The following is a 12,330-nucleotide window of genomic DNA, read 5'->3' as shown; positions in this document are numbered from 1 at the left end:
GGGGGGGGGCTGAGGACCGGGACTGGGAAACACGGCATTAGACAAACACTATTCAGGTTAACACACACCGGCCTGGTTAACACACACACACACACACACACACACACACACTGTGCAGGTTTTACACACTGAAAGGAAAGCGCTGAGCTGCCAGTTTCCACGCGGCGCTGAAGCAGCAGGTGTGTGTGTGCGCGCGCGCTGCAGGATGAGACAATCACACACATCAGATGTTTGCAGGAACAGCTGATTGATGGAGGACGTGATGGAAAAGAGGAAACGAGGAGAAGTGAAGGTGGAGGTGAGTTTCTTTCCTTCTCACACAGCAGCTACTCCACGCGCACGGTTTGTGTTCATCTCCGTGCGCGTGAATATCAGCTTAGGGATGAAAGGACACACGTGCTGACCTGCATGTTCCGACCTGGTTTGGATCTGCTCTTGCTGAACCCTGAAGAGTCGGGATGAACTGGTCCGCTGGTCTGGGACCAGCTGGAGCGCGAGGTGCGCACTTCCCACCAGTTCCGACCCAACTGGGAGTCCGGAGGATCCGGGTCCATCACGTCCAGGCTCACTGCGGCTGATCCGGTTCGACTGGCTCTGATCCTGGACGTGATGGAGACCAGGTTGGCATCACGTGACCCAGCACGTGACCCATCTCGCAGCTTCTGCTTCCACGCAGGAGGGAAAGATAAACTATTGATAAGAAGTCAATCAGCTGATCAGTGTGACTGATCTTCCCCTTCCTCTCTGTCCATACTCAGCTCCAACATCCCTCCTCCTCCTCCCCCCCCTCCGCCTGGCGGGGCTTCAGGAGGAAGGTGAGACTCCTGCTGCCCTACGTTTGGCCCGAGGGCACTGCGGCGCTGCAGGGACTCGTGCTGCTGTGTGTGGCCTTGTTGGCGGCAGAGCGGCTGGTCAACGTGCTCGTGCCCGTTTTCTCCAAGAACATCGGTAAGATCCCAGAGAGCAGCAGTTCGGCTTCAGGCCGCCAGAGGGCGCCGTGGACCACCTTCATCACACCGAGCTCTTCCTCTGAGAAGTTCATGTCTGGAGACGTTTCCCTCCTCCTGGAGATAAATATATTTATGTATTTAGAGACAAACTGGCTCTAAAAGAGTTTTCCTCTGACAGAAGATCCACCGCCGGCGGTGTAGACCAGGGATCCTCAGTCCTGGTTCTGGAGGACTGGAGTCCAGCAGGTTTTCCAGGTGTCCCTGCTGTAATTCACCTGAGTCTGACTTAGACAAGCTCTGCACATGTTTCTGCTAAATGCACACTGATTTTAATCTGGTGTGCTGGAGCAGAGACACTTGGAAAGCCCGCAGGACACCGTCCCTCGAGGACCTGGACTGAGGATTCCTGGTGTAGAAGAAGAATCAGAAGAAATCCCTGTGTGCGGAGGATAACCCTGGACGATGGTAATGTTAAGGCTCTGGGGAAGCACTGACATTACCTTTAGTGTTGCTACATTTCATAAAACAGAAAATGATTGGTTACCCGCATTTCTGTCTTCAGAACAAACCTGTAACTGGAGTAACTGGAGTGACTGGTTTTGTCAGACTGATAAATACTGATAAATGTGAAACTGCTGCACTTCAGAATCTGTAATTAAAAATCATGTTTGTGATGAAGCTGATGAAGAATGACAATTCTTCCACGGTCACATTGACTTCCCTCTTTCCTGTTGCTTTTGTGGAGTTTCATGCATGTCAGCATGCATGTGAGAGATATCTGATCGTGGTCAGGTCAGCTGGCGTGTGGTCTGGTTTACGGTCCTCCTGGCGTTGATCTAACACAGAGGTGTCCAGCTCCGGTCCTCGAGGGCCAGAATCCTGCAGGTTCAAATTAATTAGTAGAAGAGCTTAATCAGTTGTGCACGTCATTGGCTGTTTGATCCATTTAGTGGAAGCTAGATGTGTTGGAACAGGAATACATGGGAAACCTGCAGGACAGCGGCCCTCGAGGACCGACTTTGGACACCCCTGATCTAACACCAGAGGAACCAGGGCATTTGTCTTTAAGACGATTTAAAAATAACCAGCAGTTTTTAGGTTTAATCATTGGAAGTGTGCCACCGTGAGGGACTGTTAGCGACCGTTAGCCATTGTTAGCCACAGTTAGTGACTGTTGGCTACCGTTGGCTACTGTTAGCCATTGTTAGGTACCGTTAGCCAATGTTAGCCAGAGTTCAAGACTGTTAGCTACCATCAGCAACCGTTAGTCCACTCTTAACTATAGCTAGTTATCATGAGCCATCATTACCCATCCTTAGCCACTGTTAGCGACTGTTAGCCATTGTTAACCATCGTTAGCAACTATTAGCCACCGTTAGTCCCTGTTAGCGATCGTTAACTATCATTATGGACTTTTAGCCGCTGTTACTGACTGTTAGCCATTGTTAGTTACTGTTAGCCATTGTTAGTCATCGTTAGCCATTGTTAGTCATCGTTAGCCATTGTTAGTCATCATTAGCTACCTTTAGCCATTGTTAGCCACTGTTAGCCATCATAAGCCATTGTTAGCTTCCGTTAGCCATTGTTAGCTTCTGTTAGCCATTTTTAGGCACCGTTAGCCATCGTTAGCTACCATTAGCCATTGTTAGCCACTGTTAGTAACTGTTAGCCATTGTTAATCATTGTTAATCATTATTAGTAACCGTTAGCCCCTGTTAGCTATTTTTAGCCACCGTTAGCCACTGTTAGCCACTGTTACCCATTGTTAGCAAGTGTAAGCATTGTTAGCCACTGTTAGCTATGAGCCGCTGGATAAAACCTGGAAGTTCTGTCCGAAGTGGGATTTGTGAAAAAGCTGGAACAGGATCTTTACTAGTGCTTCGTGTTTCTTCTCCTCAGAAAAACATTGAAACTAGGCCAGTTTTAAAGAGCGTGTCCTGCTGCTGCACACCTGCTTCCTGTTGGCCTGATTTCAGCAGGCAGAGCTGTGATTAATCAACCAGCTGTTTGTAGGTTCTAGACATTCGTCTTCATAAACATTTACTCAGCTGGATAATAACAGTTTCTCACCCACTAATTGACTCCATGTCTGAAACGAGGCACGTTGCTGCATTACAGTCCTCATGCTAAACGTACCAATTATGTGTCCGTGTTTGACATGTTTGTCCTCACAAGTCACCGTCCAATTAGTTCTGCCTGTTTAACTAGTATCCTGCCAGCCAATCAGAAGGCAGCATGTAGTCATGTAGCCATGGTGAAGACGACTTGCTGAGATTCAAACGTAGCATCATAAAACCTATCCTGGCCACCATCTTTCAACAGGAGCCCATAGATATGAGGCTGCTGTGGATTCTTAAACTTTATTATTTTATATTATTCTCAAACAAAAAGTAAAAACAAGCCACAACTGTTCCACACAGAAACTGTCTCACACACACAACTGTGTATACAAGGGTGTGTGTTGGTGTGTATGGATGTTTGTGGGTTTGGATTAGGTATATGTATATGCATAGAGGTGTCTGTGTGTGAGTATGTGTGAATGCCGGGGTATGAGTGTGTATCCGTGCTTCCATGTGCATGGGTGGTGTTTACTGCATCTATTAAGGGCGAGTTATTAAAGGTGATCATGCAAATGCAACCCTGCCCCTTCCTATGTCAGGGGCGGATCAGGAGGGCCCACCGCAAGGGCGACCGCATGCCCACCCAGGCAGGAAGAGGAAAGCCACAGCCAGAGCCCCCTCCCCCACCAGAGGGTGCAGGCCCCAGGGTACCCATACCAGCAGACCACCAGCCCCACCAAGCACCGGCCTCCCATTCATGAGTCTGGGACCCAGAACCCTGCAGAGCCAGGAGCTGTCCACCACCCTGCAGAAAGCACGGCCCAACACCAGGGAGAGAAGGCCAGTACCTCTTCACTCACCAAGGAGACCCTGAAAGGCTTAATAGGATGGCTTTGCCGGGACCTAGCAGGGAGTCCAGCTGTTACAGCTGCAGCTCAACATTGATTTTAACTTAACTTTTTTACAATGTGCTGTTTCTGCCTTGTTCCATTCACATTTAGGAAAAAAAAAAACTGATTCTGATAATTTAACATATGACCGAAACATTTAAGTTTCACAGAATTTTCAGAAAAATGGGAGAAATGTTTGTGTTGGTGCAAAATTTCAGCTCAGCCTGATGCAAATGAGGCTTCTGCAACTGTTCCAAATTCATCCATCTATTTTCATTTGGTGATCTGGAATCGGGTCGCGGGGGCAGCAGCCTAAGCAGGGAAGCCCAGACTTCCCTGTCCCCAGCCACATTTGCCGACTCTGCGGGGGGATCCCGAGGCGTTCCCAGGCCAGCCGAGAGATATAATCCCTCCAGCGTGTCCTGGGTCTTCCCCGGGGTCTCCTCCCAGAGGGCCGTGCCTGGAACACCTCACCAGGGAGGTCCAGGAGGCATCCTGACCAGATGCCCAAGCCACCTCAACTGGTTCCCCTCGATGCGGAGGAGCAGCGGCTCTACTCTGATCTCCTCCCGGATGACCGAGCTCCTCACCCTATCTCTAAGGGAGAGCCCGGCCACCCTGCGGAGGAAACCCATTTCAGCCGCCTGTATACGAGATCTGGTTCTTTTGGTCACGACCCACAGCTCATGACCATAGGTGAGGGTAGGAACGTAGATCGACTGGTAAATCGAGAGCTTTGCCTTCTGGCTCAGCTCCTTCTTCACCACGACAGACCGACGCAGATTCTGCAGATGCCGCACCGATCCGTCTGTCGATCTCGCGCTCCATCCTTCCCTCACTCGTGAACAAGACCCTGAGATATTTAAACTCCTCCACTTGAGGCAGGACATTACTCCAGACCCAGAGACAACAATCCAGTCTATTCCAGCTTAGGACGATGGTCTCAGATTTAGAGGTGCTGATTCTCGGCTGCAAATTGCTGAAGCGAGAGCTGGAGATCATGGCCAGATGAAGCCAACAGGACAACAGCACAAAAAGCAGAGACCCAACCCTGAGGTTACCAAACCGGATCTCCTCAACACCTCGGCTGCTCCTAGAAATTCTGTCCATATAAGTTATGAACAGAATCGGTGATAAAGGGCAGCCTTGGCGGAGTCAGACCCTCACTGAAAACGACTCTGACTTATTGCCGACAATGCGAACCAAGTTCTGACACCTGTCGTACAGGGACCGGACAGCTCGTACAAGGGGGTCCGGTACCCCATACTCCTGGAGGATACACAGGAGCCCCTGAGGGACACTTGCTTTCTCCAGGTCCACAAAACACATGTAGACTGGTTGGGCAAACTTCCATGCCCCCTCCAGGACCCCAAGGGGGGTATAGAGCTGGATTAGACTATCTGATGGACCCCCCTCTCCAGGACCCCTGAATCGACCTTCCTGGGGAAGGAGTATTCCCTTGTAGTTGGAGCATACCCTCTGATCCCCCCTCTTGAAAAGGGGAAGCACCACCCCAGTCTGCCAGTCCAGAGGCACTGTCCCAGATGTCCACACGATGCTGCAGAGGCATGTCAACCAGGACAGCCCCACAGCATTCAGAGCCTTAAGGAAGGCTTATCTCATCCACTCCCGGGGCCTTGCCACCAAGGAGCTTCTTAACCACCTCAGCAACGTCAGCCCCAGAGTTAGGAAAGTCCACCCCAGAGTCGGAAGACGTGTTGGTAGGAATCGAGGAGGTCTTCGAAATATTCCTTCCACCGACCCACAACGTCCCGAGTTGAGGTCAGCAGCTCCCCATCTCCACTGTCCACAGTATTGATGGAGCACTGCTTCCACCTCCTGAGCCGAAGGATGGTGGACCAGAATCTCCTCAAAGCTGTCCAGAAATCTTTCTCCATGGCCTCGCCGAACTCCTCCCATGCCCGAGTTTTTGCCTTGGCAACAGCCAAAGCCGCATGCCGCTTGATCTGTCGATACCTATTAGCTGCCCCTAGAATCCCACGAACCAAGGAGGCCCGATAGGACTCCTCCTTCAGCTTTACATCCCTCACTGCAGGTGTCCACCAACGAGTTCTGGGATTACCGCCACAACAGACACTAATGACCTTACGACCTTACGGCCAACTCCGACTGGCCGCCTCAACAATCGAGGCACAGAACACAGCAATATCCCCCGCCCCACTCAGTACATGGTTGAAGCTCTGCTGAAGGTGGGCTCACTCGGACAGGGGACTCCACCAGACCTTCCCAGCAGATCGTCACGACACGTTTGGGCCTGCCAGACCTGACAGGCTTTCTCCCCCACCATCTGAGCCAACTCAAATCAGTTGACAGCTCTGCCCCCTCTTCATCCGAGTGTCCAAGGCATGTGGTCACAGGTCCGATGATAGGACTACAAAATCAATCATTGAACTGCGGCCCAGGAAGTCCTGATGCCAGGTGTACATATAGACACTCTTATGTTCAAACATGGTGTTTGTTATGGACAATCCATGCTGAGCACAGAAGTCCAACAGGACAACAGTGGGTTTGGTGGGGCGGGGGGGGGGCATCCCTCCCTATCACTCCTCTCCAGGTCTCACTGTCATTGCCCGAACAATGGAGTCCCCAGAAGGAACACCCTCTAACTGTGGCTCCAGAAAGGGTGGGTACTCTGAACTGCTGTTTGGTGCAATGACACAGACGACAGTCAAGACCCGTACCCATACCCGAAGGTGGTGGGAAGCTACCCTGTTGTCCACTGGGGTAAACCCCAATATGCAGGTACCAAGCCAGGGGCCAATGAGAATGCCCACACCCGCTCAGTGTCTCACCGGGAGCAACTCCAGAGTGGAAGAAGGTCCGGCACCTCTGAGGGTACTGGTTCCAGAGCCCAATCTCATGCTCCTTCACCACCAGAGCGGTGACATTCTACGTCCCTAGAGCCTGCTTCTGCAGCCGAGGATCGAACCGCTCACATTGCACCCAACCCCTATGGCTCCTCCCGCAGATGGTGAGCCGACGGGAGGTGGGGCACATGTAACCCTTTTAGGGCTGAGCCCGACCGGGCCCCACACGCAAAGGCCCGGCCACCAGATACTCGCTCTCGTGTCCCAGCCCCAGGCCTGGCTCCAGAGGGGGGCCCTGGTGACCCGCGCCCAGGCAAGGGAACATCTTCACCAATGGTTGTCATTATCATAGGGGTCTCTGAACCGCACTTAGTCTGGTCCCTCCCCTAAATACCTGTTTGCCATGGGTGACCCTACCAGGGGCATAAAGTCCGCGACAACACAGCTGCTAGGATCTTCAGGACACACAAACACCTCCACCACAATAGGGTGGCAGCTCAGGGAAGGCAGAAAGCTGTTAATGGAGAATAAAAAGGCCCATTTATAGTTTCCAGGACCACAAAATAGCATCATGTTCTCCTGCAGGAAGCAAGATTTTAAACTCAGACATGGCAATTATTTATCCAAAGAAACTTAAATAAGTTTTTAAATGTTGACCAGGTCGGGGGGGGGGGGGTCCCGTCGTCATCTGCAGGGGTCCTGCCTGGCCTGTTTTGTAGGCAGGTCTGCTTCTAGCGCACGGCAGCGACCCAGAAGCTCCACTTCAGAGGAAGTCCCCGTCCATTTTGTCCATTTTGTCTTTTCTGAAACAGCCGTTTGGCTTTTGGACTAACATGAAAGACGGCGCCGACGCAGCTAGAAAGAGGCTGAGTGCTGCTTTGTGTGATGAGGAAGGCGTGGGGCAGTGTGTTTGTGTGTGTGTGTGTGTGTGTGTGTGTGTGTGTGTGTTGAGGCTTTGCAGAGGTCACCCCTCCTGCCAGTCATGCTTAGCCAGCATTAGCAGCCTTTTTTGCTGGAGTTAACACTGCGGCACAACAGAGGTTTTGTCTTTGTGTCCGAGCTGCCTCCCCTCCCACCCTCTGACTGCAGGATGCTGCCCCCCCCCCCCCCCCCCCCCCCCCCCCCCCCCCCCCCCACCCACCCACACACACACACACACACTCTGAAACTTTAAAGAACACCACACATTTCTTCACGACCGTTGTAACTGTATCTGGAACTTTTTCTCCTTTTTTTTTCACCTGATTGTTTCAGTTAACTTCAGAACTGATATTTTTAATTATTCATTATTAACATGTTTTTATTGAATCTCTACATGAACCATCTGATGCCATTCTGCCGATGTGATGTCGCTGCTTTTATAAAAGAAAATTAAAATATTTTATATATGATAAATTTTAGGTGACGGGAAATTTAAGGCACCCTTTTTTTTGCAGGGTCCGTTTGCTCAGAAAGTCGCTTCGTTTGGGGAAATGTGAACGCGCCAAATGATTTCTGATTCGGACCAGAGAACCAGACTCGGTCCGTCTACAAACACAGGTCTCGGCCCATTTCAAGCTAACCAAATACAGGACTACAAAACCAGTCCCTTCCTGCATGTGACGTAGCATTGCATTGTGGGTAAATCCATAGCGATGGCGTTAAGGGTCCTCTGCCTCGTCTGGTGTTCATACTGCCTCCATTGTTGCAGTGGATTTCTGCAGGATACTTGCATAAGACACAATAAAAACCCAAAACAGCCATAGTTTGGTCTCCATGTTTAACTGGCAGGTGGAGGAAACAGTTTTCTTCTTCACGCCGGTCTGGTCCTCTCTTCTGCTAAATACTAGTGCAGCGCCACCTCTGGTGGAAATGGGGATATATTATTCTAATGGTTTGGCTGGTTTGACCAAAGAGCAGCGTGAACACGATCTCTGTCTGCATGGATACACCCCCCCCCTACAGCTGGACCGATGATTTGAATGCACCCTTAATGTAATGATCATATAAATTTCCAGATAAGATTTTGAGGCATTGTTTGAATTATTGTACTTTTAGATGAAACTTAACAAACCTTTCGCATTATTAGAGGACAAAAACTTCCTCACAGAAACTGCTGGAAAAAGTAGAAAAATATTTCTTTTGCTTTATTGCTCAACTTTGGTTTGAAGCAAAAAAACAAAATATGTTGTTTTTTAAAATATTTGTTAAATTCTGAAAGTCACTGTTTTTATAAAAAGAAAGGTACTTTAAATACTTTTTAAAAAATCCATTTTAAAAATACTGCAAATTAGAGACTTTTTAAAAACTAATTCATGCATGAATTTATTTCTAGTGTCAGATTAATAGTTTGACCGCCTCTAAAGGTTAAAGACTAATTCAGTTTTCTCTTCGCTAATGACAGATTTATATTTAAATGAATTTAACCCTCAATACACCTTTATGATGATGTTATGTTGATGTTTTTATGGAAAAAGTCACTGTGGCATTTAAAGAGTTAAAATAATTGTCATTTGGTTATTTTGTTTTAGACTGAAGTTAACTGAGTCTTTTAAGTAAAAGAAGTGTAAAAAACATAGACTGTATATAAAAGATGGGCGGAGCCTCCGTGACGTCACCCGTAGGTTTCTGAAGAGCTGAATTGAAGCTCGGTGGGCGGTTCCTACCATCACCATCTTGGCAGGGGCATGCGTGTCGTCTCTCCCGGAAAATACAAATATGGACAAAGAGGTGGAGCTGAGAGGGGGGCTGTGAGCGTCATGGTGGATGATTGACATCGAGCGAACTCCGAGCTTTCTGTAGCTAAGAGCTAACCAAGCTAACCCAGAGATAACAGGAGCTAACCAGCTAATGGAGGTAAGCGGGCTAAAGCTAAGTCACGTTGTTAATCATCGAAAAACCGCGGTTGTTCTACGTTCTTCTTACTAAAAGCGGGAGATCGGGTACCTGTCAATCAAAAGGACACGCCCCTAAATATGCCGAACTTCAAGATTAAATTACTTTTAAACGGGCGAGTTAGAAAATAATTCCCTCCCCCCACAGTTGTCATGAAGGTAAACCTGACCTATTAAACCTAAAATAGATTTTTTGTACCAGGCTGTAAACATGTTTATTCCTGCTGTAAACGTGTTTATTTCTGCTGTAAACATATTTATTCTGCTGTAAATATGTTTATTTCTGCTGTAAACATGTTTATTCTTGCTGTGAAGTTGGTCTTTTTAACATGGGAGTCTATGGGGTTTTGCTCTTTTGCAGCCCCTAGTGGATTAAGGGGGAACTGCAGTTTTATGCACTTCCGCATAGGCTTTACTTTTTACCACCGAACACTCCGTCCATCTTTCATATAATGTCTATGGTAAAAACTAATAATTTGTGCTGTTCATAGTAGAATCTTTTCCCTCCATAATGACGCGACAGGTTGTAATTTATTTTCTTTTGACATTTAAGAAAAAGTGAGATGAGAATTTAACATTTTCTTATAAAACATATCAGCTCATATGGGGTTACAGGCAAAAACTAAATGAGACAAATACAGTGGTCAGAAAAGGAGGGAAACCTGGCAGAAAAGATGACCCGCGGCTGTTACCGCTGCTCTGACTGACAGCTCCGGTGTACGATGGTGACGATGTGAACCAGACTGTCGGCGGTGCAGAAGGTCTTTGTGTGTTTGCACTGTGACGACGTTTTAATCACACCTGAAGCCTTGAAGAGGAGAAAACATGTTTAACCTTGTTTTCAAATAAAGAATCAAAATCCTGAATCTACTCGATGTGGAAACAACAACGATGATGATGCTGGTGATGAAGAGACCGTGTGTATGTGCTTTGGACAGTGAACGAGCTTTCTGGAGGAGGCCGCTGGACTTCCCTCATTTCTCCTGTCTGCATCTACACGCTGCTGAAGTTCCTGCAAGGTGGAGGAGCAGGTGAGACTGTCATGTTTTCAACTGTTCTTTGTCTTGTATTTCATCTTCATCACATCTCTCGCTCCGTATCTTCATCCTTCTGGAAGGTACCTCTGGTTTCATCAGCAACCTCCGTCAGTTTCTGTGGATCAAAGTTCAGCAGTTCACCAGCCGAGGCGTTCAGGTACCTTGTAGTGTCCCATCATGTGTCTTCACTGTGATTTAGAAGTAAATCTAGTTTTTAACTTTCAGGTTTTAGATCCAAATTCATGGAAATTCCTGTAAAAATACAGCTTTACGCCGATGACACAACTGTTTATATGCAAGCCTGTTCCATGGTGCAGAGCATGCTGAATCCTTTATGAAGCTCCTGCTTCTGTGTATTTGTGTTATCGTTCTAATCTTACTCCCCTTATTGTTTAGGAAGTTTCCTTCTGCAGTTTATTTTCTGTTGTTTTGAAGCAGCTGATTAAAGCTTCTGCTTGCAACCTGACCTTGCTTCATGCTTTCATGTCCTGTCCTCATCACCAGCCATTCAGTTTCTGTTTTCCACTCAGCTTCTCTCTTCTGCTGGATTTCTGTCTTGCATTTCATTTTGGATTGTTGGATTTACTGAGGAGTCGCCGTTACTGCCTGAGAGCAACCACGCATGTTGACATGAGACGCAGATGGGTTACTTCCATTTCCGCCCGTCCATTTCAATGTCATATGTCTCTGTCCTCATACTTCCATGCATCTTCTCCATTGCCATGGATGTTACGTCACTTTGTCCACTAGGGGCAGTGGTGAGTTCAGAGTTCACTTCCACATTTTCACACTGGTTGGTAGTGGTAACAGAATGATATAAAGTTGTTTACAATCATCCAAAAACACCAGAAGAAAAAAAAAACAGATTTTCTTTGTTCTAAACTTCTTCTGCGTTGTCTTCTTCCCATTCCTCGTCTTCTTTGGTTTTTTTTTAGCTGTAAAACTCAACACTGCCCCCATGATTTCTGGTGATATTGCTCTGTTTTCTGCAACGAGTGACGGATGGTTAAGCCTCTTGAAAACAGACTAAATTACGTTTGTAAACGATGCAAAAGATGCACAAAACGCTCCATCTGTCTACGTATCCGTCTTCTGTCTCGACAACAATGGCCCTTGTGTCTGTGGTGAATTACCAGTAAGAACTGGTTGGTAAAATCTGCCTTTCTGTCCACAAACCTTTTTTGCCCCGCCACACTTCAGGTGCGTTTGTTTTCTCACCTGCATTACTTGTCTCTGCGATGGCACCTGGACAGACGGACTGGCGACGTTCTGAGGAGCATCGACCGCGGCACTTCGTCCATCAACAATCTGCTGAGGTGAACACATCTGGCTTCAGCTGAAAGAGTCCCGCGCTTCCTCAAACTGACATCTGTTTGCTTTCAGCTACATCCTGTTCAGTATTCTCCCCACCATCTGTGACATCGTCATCGCCATTGTCTACTTTGTCTCCTACTTCAGCATCTGGTTCGGACTCATCGTGTTCACCTGCATGGTCCTCTATCTCAGTGAGTCCTTCATTTTATTCCTGTTCTGACGTTTATTCCAGCTGTTTTTGTAGCTCTGGAAAAAGCACAGAACAGATTTTGACCGCAGGCTTTTCTGGGTTACATTTAGAGTGTAATGATGATGTAATTACCAAAAGATAAACGCTGGACCTGATTTACTAAACTGGTGTTAAATCAGAAATAACTG

General features: G+C 47.9%; 1 protein-coding gene across 1 annotated transcript in view; it reads left to right on the top strand.

Annotated features, from left to right (window-relative positions):
- Positions 1 to 262: 262 nt before the first annotated feature.
- abcb6b (ATP binding cassette subfamily B member 6 (LAN blood group) b) overlaps positions 263 to 12,330 on the top strand; it is a gene marked incomplete at both ends in the record, with an annotated part of 66,603 nt that continues 54,535 nt past the window's right edge. The window contains 6 exons of the mRNA XM_079254287.1: positions 263 to 298; positions 759 to 948; positions 10,540 to 10,632; positions 10,719 to 10,795; positions 11,839 to 11,954; positions 12,022 to 12,143. Of these exons, the coding sequence (XP_079110413.1) occupies positions 263 to 298; positions 759 to 948; positions 10,540 to 10,632; positions 10,719 to 10,795; positions 11,839 to 11,954; positions 12,022 to 12,143 (634 nt within the window). The remainder of the gene's footprint in view (positions 299 to 758; positions 949 to 10,539; positions 10,633 to 10,718; positions 10,796 to 11,838; positions 11,955 to 12,021; positions 12,144 to 12,330) is intronic.

The sequence above is a fragment of the Telmatherina bonti genome, assembly GCF_933228915.1.
Source record: "Telmatherina bonti genome assembly, chromosome: 15".
Taxonomy (NCBI): domain Eukaryota; kingdom Metazoa; phylum Chordata; class Actinopteri; order Atheriniformes; family Telmatherinidae; genus Telmatherina; species Telmatherina bonti.
The sequence above is the reverse complement of the archived record's forward strand: the minus strand, read 5'-3'. Positions and strand labels throughout refer to the sequence as shown.